The sequence below is a fragment of the Phyllopteryx taeniolatus genome, chromosome 19, assembly GCF_024500385.1.
Source record: "Phyllopteryx taeniolatus isolate TA_2022b chromosome 19, UOR_Ptae_1.2, whole genome shotgun sequence".
NCBI classification, from domain to species: Eukaryota; Metazoa; Chordata; class Actinopteri; order Syngnathiformes; family Syngnathidae; genus Phyllopteryx; species Phyllopteryx taeniolatus.
Window position 1 is genome coordinate 17,261,593 of NC_084520.1, and position 17,159 is coordinate 17,278,751.

General features: G+C 40.1%; 1 protein-coding gene across 4 annotated transcripts in view; it reads right to left on the reverse strand.

Annotated features, from left to right (window-relative positions):
* The window catches only part of vti1a (vesicle transport through interaction with t-SNAREs 1A), a 109,001-nt gene extending 91,875 nt beyond the window's left edge, over window positions 1-17,126 (reverse strand). For all 4 annotated transcript variants that reach the window (XM_061756005.1, XM_061756007.1, XM_061756003.1 and 1 more), the window contains exons 1-3: window positions 16,889-17,126; window positions 14,310-14,368; window positions 13,140-13,250 (exon numbers count right to left, since the gene is read on the reverse strand). In XM_061756005.1, the coding sequence (XP_061611989.1) occupies window positions 13,140-13,250; window positions 14,310-14,368; window positions 16,889-16,982 (264 nt within the window). In that variant the 5' untranslated portion in view covers window positions 16,983-17,126. The remainder of the gene's footprint in view (window positions 1-13,139; window positions 13,251-14,309; window positions 14,369-16,888) is intronic.
* Between the last annotated feature and the right edge of the window lie 33 nt (window positions 17,127-17,159).

Below are 17,159 nucleotides of genomic sequence, written 5' to 3' on the forward strand. Positions count from 1 at the left end.
AAAAAGTCAGAATCTAATGAGAATAGTCATATGATGAATTTACAAGAAAAATGTTGACCATTTTCTTGAAAATCAGAACCTTGTGAGTATAAAGTACTACATTTGAGAAAAAAGTCCAACTCTTACAAGATTTTCATAATATATATCGTCAAGATAAAAAAAAAAATTCTTCTAATGAAAAGAAAGTTGAACATCTAGAAATAAATCAAAAACTTTTAGAGAGTCAAGTTGTATAAAAAGTTGAACGTTTTCAAGGTGAAATGTGGAAATAAGAATAAAATCATATTTTCAAGATAAAACAGTTTTGAGAAAAAAGTTGAATATAACGGAGAAGAAAGTAAGAAGAAAAAGTTTTCTTATGAGATTAAAGTAGAAAAGAAATGTTCTTACGCTGCTGTGTCAAAAAAAAAGAAAGGCATAGCTCAGCCCACAAAAAAAAAAAAAAAGAATTTCTCCCATTAAAATCTAATTACATACACAAGCAAAAAATCATATCAGATATTCTAACCATAATCCCCTGTGCACATTACATCCATTTAATTATGGATTTCTCTTTTTGTGTTTCGAAATCTCGCTGCTTGAGTATAATAGCAACAAAAAAAGGGCATTTTGATTTTTAATGATTTCCAAAGTGTCACGTGTGCGGCCATCTTTCGCTGCCCTCCGACTGTTCTTTGTGCCTTTTGCCCGGAGCGACGAGTGACACGAGGACAATTGCAAATAATGGTGTGCGCTGCAAAAACTGGGGAGAAAAATGTAAACAGTTCATTAGATAGGGGGAATAAAAGGCATATATATAAAAATAAAACACAAATACCCAGGGGCAGAGTGTAATGAGGAGACCCTGAAGTTCCTTGCTCTGTTTGGCCAGCCACACATAGCTGCTGGCATAGCGTGAAGTGCAATTAAGTTAAGCGTATTCAGTGCATGGTGACACGTTGCCCCGCTTCCCTGGCAGGAAGAGGAAGAGGAGGGGGAGGAAGAGGAGGAGGAGGAGGAAAAGAAAGAGAAGGCGGATGAGGAGGAGAAGAGAGGCCCAGTGTCAGCAAATAAAGAGACCAAATACCCTTTTATACGAGAAGACTTTCTTCTTGAAAATGAATGACTTTAAAAAAATAAATAAATGGTTTTAATATTAAAAACAAAATGCACTACTTTTTCACAAACGTAAACGACTTCTTTTGGCAAAAAGAAAATTAAATAAAAGATTTGCTCTCTTTTCTCTGTCCGAAATGTACAATTGTGTTTTGAAAAATAAAAACGCTTTTTACCCAGAAAGTTTACTTTGATCTAAAAACATATTTGATAAAATTCTCAAAAATGTAAACATTTTACTGAAACAAACTTTTTTCTGAAGAATACACAACTATCTCGAAAATATTTTATCCCTCCAAAATATGCCACTCTCTCAAATGTATTTCTTGAAAATATTACACTTTTTTTTCCAAAATATCTGACTTTTTAAATATATATTTTTTAATTCTTGTAAATGCATTTATTTCTCAAAAATATTTAATAACTTTTTTCTAGACAATATTCAACTTTTTTCTCTCTCTGAAATATACAGGCTTGTTCTGGAAAATACACAACTCTTTTTTTTTTTTTTATAATTTACCTTTTGTTCTTAAAAATATTTTTTAAATTATTCAAAATATACCACTAAGTTTTTTAAAGTTTTTCCTTAAAAATGTAAGAAATGTTTTCTCAAAAATACCCAACTTTTCTTGAAACTATATGACAATCTCAAAAATCTAACTTTTTTTCTCAAAAAAAGACTTCTGATCGAAAGATTTATAAAATCCCCAAAACTTTTTTCTTGAAAACAAACGTTTGTTCGTGAAAATGAACTTGTTTCCTCTAAAAGAGTTGACTTCTTATCCAGAAAAAAATAAATAAATAGATTTTCTCAAAAACATACCATTTTTTTCGGAAAAATAACCGACTCAATAACAAATGATCTTATTATGAATAAATGATCAAGTATTTTTCTTTCTTTTACAGTGTGGCTTTATTGCGCCTACTCCTCTTCCCAATCCACAGTCGAACGAAAGCGGTACACGCAGGAACGCGAGCACAAGAAGCTTTTTTTTTTTTTCCCCCAGATCCAAGCTAGCGCAGGAGACTGTCATTTGTTTTATTTCCATCTTTGCCGACTTCCTTGGCTTCGCCGCACCTCGGGCTTGCAGGAGGGGCCACTGTACGCAGACAAAAAAAAAAAAAGAGCCTCCTTCGGCGAGAAAGGCGACAACAGCGGAGAAAAGAGGAGCCGAGCGCCTCAGATAACAGCATGGGTCCCCTCTCATTAGCTCACAGGTTGGCACCTTTGGTGGCTTTCCCCTCAATGCCTGCATTGTGTTCTCCTTCCATGAAAAAGCGAAAGTGTGTCGCCCAAAAACAACAGGGGGACAAAAAAATAAAATCAATTCATCAAGCGCGCAAAGAGTGAGGTGAGGAGTCTTTGTTTTTTGGTGTGTGCGCTTTTACTTTAAGGGACCAATTTCACTCAAAATGACCAACATGTATCAAAGATGGAGTAAACAGCATCCCTGGGGGGTCCCAGGGAAGGGGAGGTGGGGGTGGATAGGGGGGGCTTTCAAGCTCGCACCTCGTTGATAGCAGCAAGCATTCGAGTCATCTGAGGCCTTAACAAGTGGCCCGAAGACGAAGACGAAGACGAAGACGACGAGGAGGCGAGCGGACCGAACAAAAAAGGGAGCAAATTGAAGGAGGGTTTTGATTGAAGGAGTTCTCCGAGGCCGGGGCGATGCTCTCCATTAAACCCCCATATTAAAATACAGAGGTGCGTCTAATGAAAAATCAAAGGCGCCCCGTTATTCCTGCCTCCTCGCCGCGGTTGCGCGGTAGGGACGCGAAAAGGCGAGAAAGGAAGACGGGGGGATTGGGGGGAACGAGGCAGGGAAAGGTGCTGCCGGTGCTAAAGACAGGCAGACAGCGTCGGTTCGCGGGAGGGAATCGATCGAGCAGAGCCGTCGGGGGGCGGAAGTGGGGGGGGGGGGGCGGGGGGCGTGGGGGCTTCTGGGGGAATAAAGTGGGCCTCCCCGGGTCAGCACCAGAGAGAAAGGTGAGATTAGAGCAAAGTGGAGGAGGGATTTTCCTGACGGGGGAATGCAGGCTACCTGGCGAGCCCGGCAACCAGGCGGCCCGTTAGCCCGTGGCTACCTACACAGGCTTCAGTTTACAACAACGCCCCCCCGTTCCCCCCAACTTCCTCCACACACATACACACACACACACACGCACACACTTTTTTTGGTCAAAAAAGGAAAGAAAGAAAATACCTTCACTTTTAACCCGTTCCTCCGCTTTGGAAGTAGGCTCACATCTGACCTCCATTTGTGATTCATTTTTTCTTTGATGTCTATTCTCAGGCTCTTATCTAAAATTGAAAACTGTCATAAAAAAAAAAAAACTAGACACAAAAGACAGACAAGTTGGTCTGGGCGCGTGTGTGTGTGTTTTATTATTATCGCAAAATTATATGATTTTTTTTTTCTCTTAAAAATATGACGTTCTCGAAAAAAAACATTTCGTTTGGAGAATATATGTATAATATATGGAGAATATTCTTTTTTTTCCTGGAAAAAAAATAGATTTTCCAGAAAAGATAGGACTTTTTATCCTGAAAATATTGTTATCCTAATTATACTATAGTTTCTCAAGTTATTTTGGAACGTTTTCAGAAAAACATTATTTCAGAATAAACCAAAGAAATTAGACAAAAAATGACTGACTCATGGTCTTTACATTTTTTTCAAAAATATACAACTTTGGTCCTCAAAAATACAGGACCCTTTTCTTAACAATTACTAACACTTTTTTTCTGGGAACTACACAACTTTTGTTGTGGCAAAAATGTTACTTTTCTTGGAATTTCATTCTCAAAACTATACAACAATTTTTTCTAAACAACCACTACTATTTAACTTGAAAACGTTGTTTCCCTTGAATATATATATATATGTTATTGAAAATATTAAATTTTGATATGACTTTTTCTCAAAAAATAGGACTTTGGAAATTAAAATTAACACACAAATTTCTTTCTCCAAAGTGTACAACTTTTGTTCTTTTCTATACACTTACTACTTTTTAACTCGATAACATAATTTATTTCTGGGGAAAATGACTTTTTCTTAAATAAATACATACATAAACAACTTTTTCCTCCAAACTACAATTTTTTTGTGAAAATATTCAACTTTTCTCTCCAAAATGGTACATTTTTCTTCAAAATATACATTTTTCTAGAGCATGTGTAACTTTTTTTCTCCAAATCATATAACTTTTTTGCTCGACATACATGAATTATTTCTCAAAAATATACAATTTGACTTCTACACACACACAAAAATACACTAGAGGCTATAGTAGAATGGACTTTCTCAAAAGTATACCGCTTTGGAAGGAGTATCACTTCTGACCTCTATCTGTGATTCATTTTTTGTTTGATGTCTGTTCTCGGGCTCTTATCTAAAATTGAAAACTGTCATTAAATTTAAAAAAAAAAAAAAAGCAAAGCTAGACACAAAAGGCAGACGAGTCGGGCTGCCCATGCGTGTGTGCACGCGTGGGTGTGTGCGTGCAGCGGACATACACTCGGTGAAGACTATCTTGCCTTTTCTTGTACTGCGACCATTGTCGTTCCCCAATGGCTGACGACTTTATTAGCATAAGAATACAACAGGACGCACATCGGGACTTAGCCAGATCATTATCGGTGTATAGTGAGGTGTTACTTTGTTATTTCACATGGCGGGAGACACATTCAAATGCTGATGAGCACCACCCCCCGCACCCCCCTCCCAACACACACACACATTTCTACAAACCCTCCAACACGCACCCTCTTGAACAACCCGAGCACTTTCCCGAGAGTCTTGTCTTGGAATTTGCAACAATGGTATGAGAAAGATGTTATAACAGCAGCATTAAATCATAAAGCATAGACTCATAGAGCATAGCTTTAGCCTATTAGCATAGTTGCCTAAGGCCCGTGACACACAAATACAATCAGGCTGTTTTTGTCCTGTGCTACCAAAAAGGTATGTTATGTCAATAAGTGCTATAAGACTGCTAAAAAATTGACAAATAAAACAAATCAAGCAGATAATTCATCTTGTGCAACATATTTGTTATCAAGGCGGCAGCAGATTCCACTGCGGGCTTCAAAAACAGCGAGAAAAAAAAGGACAAATGGGCGTTTGCTCATTAGAAATAACTTAAGATGAGAGGCTGGGAGCGAGTCTTAATTGTGAAATATATATATATATATATATATAGATATATAGACATATATATCTATATATATATATATATATATATATATATATATATATATATATAGATATGAAGTCTTCTCTTTATCTCTTTCTGTTATTAAGACGCAAAGTGCCAGTCCCCCCCAAAAAGAAACTGAGATTGAGGAGCCAATGATTCATAATATATGTCATTAATACTTCATGAATCCCCCATATTTAAGCCAGTCTTGGCAAAAAAAAAAAAAAAAAAAACATTGTCACCTATTCTAGTACCCGCTTGTCAGCACATCACTGGGGAGCGGGTGTCACATGTCACTTCTGGTTTATGGCGCTGCGCGGGACGGGCTGCAGACGGGGGTAGGATGGCGAAGAAGAAAGTGATGTGGTAGAAGGCAGGGGGGGGGGGGGGTGGAGGAAGGTAGAGGAAGGGGTTGTTATCGTATCATCGCCCTACGTCTTTATGTTTCCCTCCCTTATTATCTGCGCCCCCCGGCCCTCCTCCCATCCACACTCACGGCAAGTCACTCAATCACACGAGCCCCGAGGACAGCGAGGGGACCTGGGAGGGCCTTTTTTTTTTTTTTTTATTGCAAAGCCAGACAAGTGTCTGAAACCTATACTGATCACTGTCACCAACCATGTATGTGTATGCGTGTGTGTGTGTGCGCCCGCGCGTGCGTGCGTGTGCACGTGCACGCGCACAACTGGAGGTTCCAGAAAAGAGATAAGCGAGAGAGGAAGCGATAGGATAACGGTTTGCAGGCTAACAAACAAACGGACAAAAAAGGCTGTGGGCAATGTAGACAAGTGTGAGCATGAAGAGATCTCATGTGACTGATGATCATCGGCTGTCAAGTGACGGGAAAAAATAAAACGGCTCTCAGTCACCTCTGCTTACACAAACAACATGCGAAAATAAAACACTGGTCAATTTTATCGATTAAGTCATCTTAATTCCTGGGGGGAGTTGTGCCTTTTATTATTATCATCTAAAAATCACGACTTTATCTTAAAAATATGACTTTTGGTTTCAAAATATCTAACTTTTTCGGCACGGCGCGTGACTTGTTAGAATATCTGCCTCAGGGTTCTGAGGACCGGCGTTCAAATCCCCGGCCCCGCCTGTGTGGAGTTTGCATGTTCTCCCCGTGCCTGCGTGGCTTTTCTCCGGGTACTCGGTTTCCTCCCACATCCCAAAAACATGCATGGTAGATTAATTGACAACTCTAAATTGCCCGTAGGTGTGAATGTGAGAGTGGATGGTTGTTCGTTTCTATGTGCCCTGCGATTGGCCGGCGACCGATTTAGGGTGTACCCCGGCTCTCGCCCGAAGACAGCTGGGATAGGCTGCAGCGACCCCAGTGAGGATAAGCGGTACAGCAAATGGATGGATGGATAGAAATCTACACTTTTTTTCCTCAACAAATAATTTCTTTATCTAAAAAATACTTTTTACATTTTTTTTTTTACCTTTTTTCTGGAAAATACACAACTTTTTTCTTTTTGTTGACATTATCTGTACTCAGTTCAGCGTTTTTGTGTCACTTGAAACGCACTATAAAAATCGACATCACTAATATTATTTGTGAAGAATATTAAATGGTTGCCTCAAACATTTTGTTTGAGTGATAGTTCATTACCATGGACATCATTTCCAACGTTGAAAATGTGCTGAAGCAACAAGGCACCGCGCAGTTCTTTGTGTGACACCGTCCTTCAAGCCTGCTTTGACCCTCTGCTACCGTTCAACTCTAAAATCCCGCTAAAATAAATGGATTCAAAACGAACGGGGCGGAGAAAAAGGGGCTTATCCGCAAACTCGGGCAGTGGTAAGGACGAGCACCCGACGCGACAAATCCGTGAAAAAGGGAAAGGACGGAAGTGTTCGACAACAAGATCCATTTGTTTACATCTTAAATCTCGCCTCGCTTTTCATGGCGCGCAGCGAGTGCTCAGACTTTGCTGTCACTGATGGGGCTGCTGGAAGCATGAAAAGAGTCAATCTGCTTTGGCTCCTCAGCCGAATTAGAACAAGCAAGCATGGCGGGCGCGGGGGGGGCTTTAAAGCGGCAAGTCGTGTCGCTCTGTCATGTCTGTCGCTGTTTGACGACAGGCGAGGTCAAAACGAGGAGAGGCCTTCGTGACGGATTACAACAATGCGACTGTGTAATGGTGCACTGACGACATCACAGCTTTTAAAAAAGAATAGTCATTTTAAAAATGACATTCAAAACTTTCCGTTTTCCGGTCAAGCCTCCGCAACCTTGACTCGTCCCCGACCGCTAATTAAAAAACACATGTGAATATTCATGCCTTAAATAACCGACGAGCACAGAACGCTACGCGCCGACATCTCAAGAGTGTGGCTTTGTGAACGAGGACTAAATAACACAGCTCGTGCACTAAATGGGAACCTCAAAAAAAAAATTGTAAAAGTACAGAGGTCAGCCCAAAGTCGGGTATAATTTATGTGTCATGTTAGGGGAGAGGAAAAAATATATAAAAATTACAGAAATATTCATTCATTCCCCATAAGGGATCGATCTGAAAAAATAGCTCTGCGGTTTTAGAAAACAGAGTCCTTAGCCTCTTTCGCACTGCGTTCCCGCAAAATGCTTTATGCAAAGATTCCGCAAAATGGCCGCATCGGAGCACTGATCCGCCTGTGCCTATTAAACAGAACCTGGCAAAGTGGGCTATTGCCATTTCCTCAAATCGCTCCGACTGGTTGCGTCATGCCCATAAGACAAATAAACATCTCTATTTTTTCATCAGGATAAAAAACACTTTTACTTTCCAGAACTCAGCCAAGTGGGCTATTGCCGCCACAGCAACCTGACAAACCTGCAATCAAATACCACATTTCATCAAAAAGTAAGGGCCAGTTCCACGTGGGAAAAATAAAAACCTCCCTCAAATAAAGGGTTCCCGTTCCCCATTCAGGGAAAAAAGGTTTTATAAAGAACTTATCGAAGTGAGATATTGCAAAGACTTTCTTCCACGTTCACAAACATACTTAGATTCAGCTAACTCAGCTAAGTTGGATGTTGCAAGGACTGTTTGAACTTTCAAAATGCTACGTGGCATCTTGTACACAGATATCGCGTTTTCTCAAATAGCTACAGTCGAGTACGTCATCCACATTAGCAAAATAAACAAATAAATGTGTTTTTCCGTCAGGAAAAAAATACTTGTATGCAAAACTAAAAGCACCACAACAACATAGCAAACCCATCATTTGATATAGCATTTCCTCAAATGGCACTGGCCGGGACCACTTTAGAAAAATACACACCTCCCTCAAGTAAATGTTGCCCCTTTCCCCATCAGGAAAAAAAAGATGAATTATTCAAAGTAGCACACTGCACTCGGATACTGCATTTCCTCAAATAGCTGGAGGCCAGATGTGTCATCAACATCAGAAAAATAAATGCCTCCCTCGAATAGACGTGTTCCATTTCACTTCGAGGGGAAAAATAACTCCACAAAACTCAGCGAAGTAGCATACTATAGCAACTTTTTTGCACTTTCACAATGGTAACGTAATTCCTCAAAAAGTTAAGGCTGGGTGTGTCATCCACTTAGGAAAAATGAATGCCTCCCTCAAATAAACTTCAGGATCTCTGTCGTACCGCATAAGCTGTTATCCTATTTCGCGTCAGTCCCTGTTTATACAGAGCAGCGACACTCGGAAGAAAAATCTTTTACAGGCAGCGTGAAAGGGGGCTGACTATTCATTAGCTCCTTCACACAGCAATTACCACCGTTATGACACGTTACCTTTACTCTGCGAGGAACATGCACCTGCGTCCGGTTTATAGTTAACTGATCTTGTTTGTGACCATTTGCAGAATGGGGGGGGGGGGGGGTTTCCAATAAACACAGATCGCGTGTTATCTGGCCCGTTTGAAAGCCGAAGTTATTTCTAGAAGGTCACGGATGCAACTGACAGTGGGAAAAAAAAAGAAAAGAATACAAAAAGAGAGTGGGGGGAATCTGCGCTAACATTCTATTCACCTCATCCGTCTATCTGGCAAATAAAGTGTTCCGTATTTCAAGGTTGGGCTTTGGAAAGGCATTAATTACCTCCCAGGGCGGACACTGGAAGGCGTTCTATCTTCTTTTTTTATTTAAAAATGAAAAGACACAGTCACAGATCCCACTTGACCGTGACTGAAACGCAAAACAACAGAAGTGAGGAAAGGGATAAGTGAGCATAATGACGCACAGAATGCGACTGAGGCCTCATTGAAGTGAAGTAGGTAAGGAAGTGGGAGTCGGGGGGGGGGGGGGGGGGGGGGGGTTATCGCGATGGCGAACGGCGGCCATCATATAATAAACTCACACAATGTGGCTTAGACAACGTACGGCCAATAATGACGTCGGATTGAAAAGAAGTGTCTGAATGAAATGGTATCACGCTCAAAAAGGGGACTTTCGCTGCGAGGTGATCAATAAAATCCCTCCACTTATTGTGAGAGGGAAAATTGTGCCCCGCTTCTCACGCCGACACTGCCTTGACCGTTGGCGGGCCCCCATTTCCCACTTCGGCGGTATCCATCAATAAGATTCCTCACGGTTTCATGTTTAATGACTGCCAATCAACCTTCGTCAGAGTCAAGGATTCACAAATACAAAAAGAAGAACGTTTACTATTTGCTTGTCAAGTTAAGTTTTTTTGGGGCCACTTGGGGGCACTACGGGACAAAAATGTGTGAAACAAAACCAATCAAGTATACGGTGAGGGAAAAAAATGATTATTCCGTTGTTTTCTTCAGTTTCTTGTTGATTTGAATGCCTGGTACCACTTAAGGTATATGATCTGAACAATACTTCGAACACGAGAAAAATGCACCCGTTTCTATAATACTTTATGTCCTATTTGACATGCTAAGCCTCATTGTATTCCCAGTGATTTTGTTTTGTATCATGCTAGATATCAGCTCTTAAACTCTTATGGGCTATTTTTGTTGTCGTCATTATACTTGTCCAAACATGCACGTTTAGATGGTCCCAAAAAGTTTTTTCCATGACTGCAGCCAACTTCACAACATCCGGCCACAATCAGTTCATGTGGTCACCTGGCTGCGAAAGTACAGCTAGCTATATGTTGTGTTTTGTGCTCACATTTTCTGGTTTTTTTTTTTTTTTTTTTTTTTTTTTTGTGCATGTATTTGTTCAAATTTCTTTTTTCTAACTATGGTCCAAAGAAAGTTTGGGCTGAGAAGAGGAATCAGATGATGTCCTTTAAATGAAAGTTTGAAATCAGTACAAGCGGCGTACTTGCATGATACGTGCTATACTGAGGCAGGAGTAACCCTAACACTAAGATGCCAGGCAAGGGTATTGAAATAATTTCTAAACTGTGGACCTCTATCCAAGAAAAGATAGAGAAGCTGATAAATATATAAATGAAAAAAGGACAGTTTTTGTTTTTTTGGGGACAGGGGGTCCTAAAATGGATTTATGGCGTTCCCATTCATTTCAACCGGTAAAGTTGATTTGAGATTGCAAGCATGGTCACGGAACAAATTAACCTCGTAAGTCAAGGTGCCACTGTAAAAGATGCTTTATACTCAAACATATGAACCCAATGTCATTTTGATCATCGGTTAAAAGTGCAGGAATAATTGAAGGAAAATGATCTCCCGCAAGGACATTTACGTAACGTTATTTTCACGTCGGGCTTACAAAAGGAGGGAGATCAAGCAAAGCAATAAGAGGATGTATTTTATGATCAGACATCAAAAAAGGGCCAGAGTAATTTGGTAAATGGAGCCCAACATTGTCCTTGTCATGAACCGGCCAACGGGCGAAAGATTCTTGGAGCAATGTCGCCATCTGCTGGAAAAGCAGAGGAACGACCACACTAGCAGCTACAAAGAATTGCTTGCTTTGTAAGGTTTCACATACTTTGTCTAACACAAGTTATGTATGACTAGAATAGATTAAAATTATTCATTCATTCAGCTTCCGTTCCGCTTATCTTCACTAGGAAAATCTATTTTCTGAACCACTTTTCCTCATTAGGGTGATAGGTTGAATACAATCAAATTGTTTATATTACAATGCAATTTCATCCCCAAAATAAGATTTCTTCAGTGTTTGTTTTGGATTAAAATAACACCGTCAAATAAATGCATTTAAAAAAAATCCTTATATAATTAGTACAGTACTGTATATCATATCTCCGTTAATTTTTAATCAATTTTTTTTCCAGAATAAAAAAATAAATAAATGCGTTGATATACACTATTATTATCATTATTAATGTAGTTCTGACATTTTTTGTTTTGTTTTCCCGGTTAAAAAAAAACAAATAGCGATTATATATACACATTAGAAGAGTCTATGGCTGCCATCTCATTGCAATTAGATGTCAAAAGATATCCCAGTCTTGACACCTGATCATTTTAAAAGCAAAAAAAAAAAAAAAAAAAAGAATGTTGGAGTGTTCTGAGACGCAGCAGACATCTGCGGACCCCCGCCGTCCCCGCTGGGACACACCGACAGGCTCCTTTGAACACGCCGGTCTCTGTTTACCCGATAAATTTGATGAGATTAAGCCGACGTTCGGCCTCCTCTTTGCTCGATCAAAGCGGCGGTTGAGAGGCGCCAGTTTTCTCTGCCTCTGTGGGCAAACCGCATCCATTCGGGGGAGGGCAGTGGGGGTTCATGATTCCCTTTATGTCAGTCATTCTCAAAGTGTGGTACTCAGGCTCCCTCTAGTGCTACAGGAAAGAATCCCTATCAATGTACAGCTCAGTTGTATTGAACTTTTTAGGATGTTTTGTTTTTTTTTCCCCCGTAAGAGAACAGCTGGAAGCTAAGGCAGTAAAATTCCACCTTTTGGATGCCGTGTGGTGTCTGGGAGTGCAAGACTGCGCTTATCTGTAGCATTTAGTGGATTTTGTACAAAAAAAAAATAAAAAAATCATACATCTTTGATAGGATGCTGACAAACATGTTTCTTTGAAAAATGTGTTGATACTTACTCGCTTGCAAAGGACAGTAAATGTTAGCATGTGACGTTTTTACAATAGACGCAATACTCAAGATGATGTTCTGTATTGGTAGGATTTTGTGCAAAACACATTTTTAGTAGGATATCGACATAGTTTCACGGTTTATTGAAAACATGTTTTGTTTTGTTTATTTAACTCATCGGCTATCAAATGATGGTAAACGTTAGCATTTCTGTGGCCTTTTTAGAGCAGCAGTGACTGAAGTTGCTGTTTTCGCAATGATTTAGTAGCATTTTGTACAAAACATTTTTAGTAGGATATCAACACATTTTCAGGGTTTATTATGAAAGTGTTTTGGGGAGAGGGGGGTTGACTAATGGGCTTTCAAATGATGGTAAATGTTAGTATTTCTGTAAATCGTAGTTGCATTTCCTGTTTTCATTATTTAGTAGGATTTTGTAAAAAAAAAACACACATTTAGATATTGACTAATTAGCTACTAGCATCCAAATGACAGTAAATGGTATTTTTTGGTGAATAGTAATAATACTCAAATTGCTGGCCTTTAAGTGAATTTAGTAGTATTTCAAGCAAAAACATACCCGTTTAGTTGCACAAAAACACATTAATAAATCTTAGCATTGCTGGGGTGTTTTTAGGACAGATGTGTTGCTCGGGTTGATGTTCTCATGGGAATTTAGTACCAAACATACATTTTAGTTTATTGAGGACAAAAAAAATCTAATTCACTAACCGTCCTTCAAATGATAGCGACAACATTTTTCAAACTGAAAAATTGCCCCGTTTGAACGAAATATCGTGACAAACTTGATTTTCTCATGGTTTCCTGTCAGTTTGTAACTGTTCCGTTCTAACGAGCGCCAAGAGTACTTACAAAGTCCTTCTCCAGCTTGTCCACCTCCTGCTTGTAGCTCTTCAGGCGGCTGTTGTACATGGCTCGGCTCTGGACGGGGATCTCCCGCACCTCCAGGTCCATCTGCTCCAACTGACAAAACACCTCTAAAGTGAATACGTCACCTTCACATTTTGGGGGCCTTAAAATAAAATCTCTCATTTTTTTGCACCAAAATGGTGAACCACTGTAATGACTAACAAATCCCTGTAGACGGCGGAGTTGCATCACTTTGGATTTGACATCAGCACAGCTTTTGGGGTAGAAGATAAAGATTAGGCGGTACATCTCGGCTTGTCACATCGATTTTGAGGGAGAGAAATGGAAGTTGGACAACTTGATGCACCTCACACTCAAACAGAGTTTGTATATGGAGACTCCAGTCTTTCTTTTGGTAGGTTTGGTGTTTACATGGTCGCAGCACACAATGTCATGTGGGTCTGGAAATAGCAGTCAAAATGCTCTAAAACAGCTGGCAAACTCTACTTTGAAAAGTGCTGGCAATATGGGCAACTGTAGTTGGAAAACGGCTGGCAGTGAATGGTTTCAGAGCCAATCGTCAATTTAGTAGATTCCCGGTTTATTCCCATAAATTCTCGCTAATTCCCATGGAAAGTTTCCAACTTGTAAAATTCCCTGAACTCAAAGCAGTACTGTACATCTTTGTACTCGTCAGTATGCTTATATTTACATGTGGCATGGCATAAACAAGACAGCTCTGAAAATAGTCAACTTCACCAAATGACAAAACTGCCGTGCTGTTAATTAAGCGTGCTCCCATGTAGATGACAAAGTGGCGTCACTCATCTTCAGATGATGAAAGTTGTGACAGACGAGAACGTACACAAAAATCCATCGAGATGAGGTGCAAGTGCATTTGATGCGTGGCTAAGGCGGCTGTTTTGACTAATCGCCGTGACATAACGAGACAATTTGTCTCTTGTCGAGCTTGTTTGCATGACGACTCCCGCTCGGAGATAACGGCTTGAAATGTGTCACGGCGGGTGTCACGTAAAAAAAACTAAACAACCAGAACATTAGCGGGTGAGTAATCACGCAAAAGTGGGAGCCTCCTCCGCACTTGACGCTCCACACTGACACTCCTTCCCAATTCGTTATTTAGGAAATGGAAATGAGCCATCAAAGACGTACCAACTCTCTGACTTCTTCAAGCTGTTTGTCGACATTTAGAACCAGCTGCGTCTTCTCCTCTGAAAGGAAAGAAGAAGAGAACACATATTGATCAGGCGGCGGCGGGAACGGCGCTTCATGACAACAGCCCCCGCAAAAGGTGCCAATGGTGGTGGCGGGTGTTGGAGGAGAAGGGGGGGAAAAAAACACAACACGAGGACACATTTGAAGATATATTTACACATTGTCGCCGCGGCTGTGTGTGACGCCTCGTAGTTATTGGCGTGCGCGTAAGGGGGCCTTTGTTGGCTGGCAAGACACCACGAAAGGGAAGCGATGTGGCAGCTCGGCTGGCGAGTCACGAAAGCGCCGCACCTCCGCTCTCACCCTCTAGTAGTTCATCTTCTGTGCATTCATTTGGCCAGCGATGTTCTTAAGAAGCGGAACATATTGTCGCGCTTTCATTGCTTTCGTTTGATATTTGCCATGGCAACAAAACACACGGATCCGAAAGGCCTGCCTGTCCATCCCTAAATCGTTTTTTCAACATCAAGTGCAGGGTGACAGATTGCGAGATTTCCATTCAATAGGATTTGATTGCGGATTCAATTCGATGTGATTTCTGATTCAATTTCCAATTCAATTTCTGATTTGAATCTGTTACCGTGCACTTGGTGTAAAATCTACCAATTCAATTCCCCATTCGATTTCCTATTTCACTCCCGATCCGATTTCTGATTCAAATTCGCACTCAAATTATCTTTTGAGTTTTGATTTGACTTCTGATTCAATTTCCAATTCACTGTGATTCAGATGTTGAAACCTTTTATCTCATACGGGCAAATTCAGTTGACAGCTCGCAGTTCAATAGAAATACAAAAATTGTTCATCAGACACATATGAAACACTCAACTCGCAATTGTCAGTGAATCAGTCGATCCCTCGATTTTCCTTTCAATTCACTTTCCAATTTCGGATCCCATTCTGGATTCAATTTCTGATTCAATTTTAGATTCAATTCCAATTCGATATCGCCTGTCTGTCAGAATCCATGATATTGCCAGAACTTTCAAACAGTCCTTCCAGTTTATTCAAACATTCTTTGGTTTATTCATAGTGGGGGTGCTATAAGAAAAATCAACATCCCAGTAAGTTCGAATGAACCTATCCACGGCCCTGCGATTGGCTGGCGACCAGTTCAGGGTGTGTCAAGATAGCTGGGATAGGCTCCAGCACGCCCGCGACCCGCCTGAGGAGAAGCGCTACAGAAAATGGATGGATGGATATCCGAGGCCACAACAGAAAGTGAAAATGACAAAACAAACACTTCTTTGTCAGCAGATATTTTAACGTTGAACATATACTCAAGCAGAAAAATATTTAGCTACTTCAGGGTCAAAGGAAGAGAAACCTTCACAATGAGAAGAACAGGAAATTCAAATGTCCTTCAGCTAACTTGTTGTAAGAGTTTGATTTGATTAGATTGACTTATTTTAAGTTATCCATTCGTGGGTTTATTTGTTCTTTCTTTTACAGTCAATCCAAGACCAGAACTCACTGAGAGTCAAGACCAAGACCGAGACAAAACGTGTCCATTAGTCACAACACCGGGAAGGTTGCAGTGATTACGGAGGTGGTGGGGGGGTTTGGAACACATGAATTGAAGGCATTTGTTGTTTCACCATGTGCTTCTCCTTATGATCACATTCATGAAGTTGAAAAAAAGCAGATCACAACCCGGGTCCCGGCCAGTCCGACACCAAGACAAGATCGAGACTTTTGGGAGCCGAGTGAGACAAGACCAAGACCTTCAAAATGTGGTCTTGCGATCGGTCTCGAGTGCTACAACACTTCATAAAACTAGTTCAAATCTTTACATTCTCCAGCATTATGTTTTTATGACTATATTTTACAATTTACTGCTATTTCTTTATTAAAAAGGTGTAGAAAATTGTGGTGGTTTGGGGGTTGGGTAGAGGAACAGATTAATGGCATTTCCATTCAATTTGATGGGGAAATTTTTTTGAGATAAAAGCATGGTCACAGAATGTATTAAACTTGTATCCCAAGGCACCGATGTATTTCTTTTTATTACTCTGTTGTTGTTTTTATTTACACCTTTGTCTCTGACTTAACATCATTCTCACGTATTATGACTTATTTTATTAGTATGATTTTTCTCATAATATTTGCTGTTTAATTTAATTTAATATTTTCATTGGGGGGTTGGATCAAGAGGTTGATTTGACTGAATATAAACCGTTTATAACACGTATTGACTATAATTTAAATTGACTGTCAATGTGTTACTTTTGAATGTTATAATTTTACCATAATGAGTCTTAAAAAAATTCAAGACTTGTCAACGGGAAGGATGAGGTCAGACACTAGTCAGAAGAAATGTGTGACATTAGCACCAAACACAAAGATAATAAAGACACAAACTGACAGAGAATTCATTATGAGTCAGGGCTACATAAGACGCATATTCCTTTTTTTTTTGTGTGTGTAATTATTATTATTTTAAACATAGCGACGAGGCTCCCCCTGCTATCATTGGCTAGCCTTGTCAACGGACGTTGATCATACTACGCTCTTACCTCCACCCAGCTTGGGAATTCTGCCGATTTTGTTGGTTATTTCCGCCGTAACGGTTCCAAAGTCCTGCTCGTAGGCTTCGAAGTCTGAAGACATTTTGTCGTATGCGTTTAAATGGAAGTTATCTCTTGAATTTCAAGCTCAGAATAATATAAACAGCGGATTTCGGCTGTTCTTTCCTTGTGTCACAGTAAAACATGTCCGAAGCAGAACTGCCTTCGGTTTGCGTCTTCTTCCTTTTTTGTCACACTAAAAATAACAGCAATTATTTAT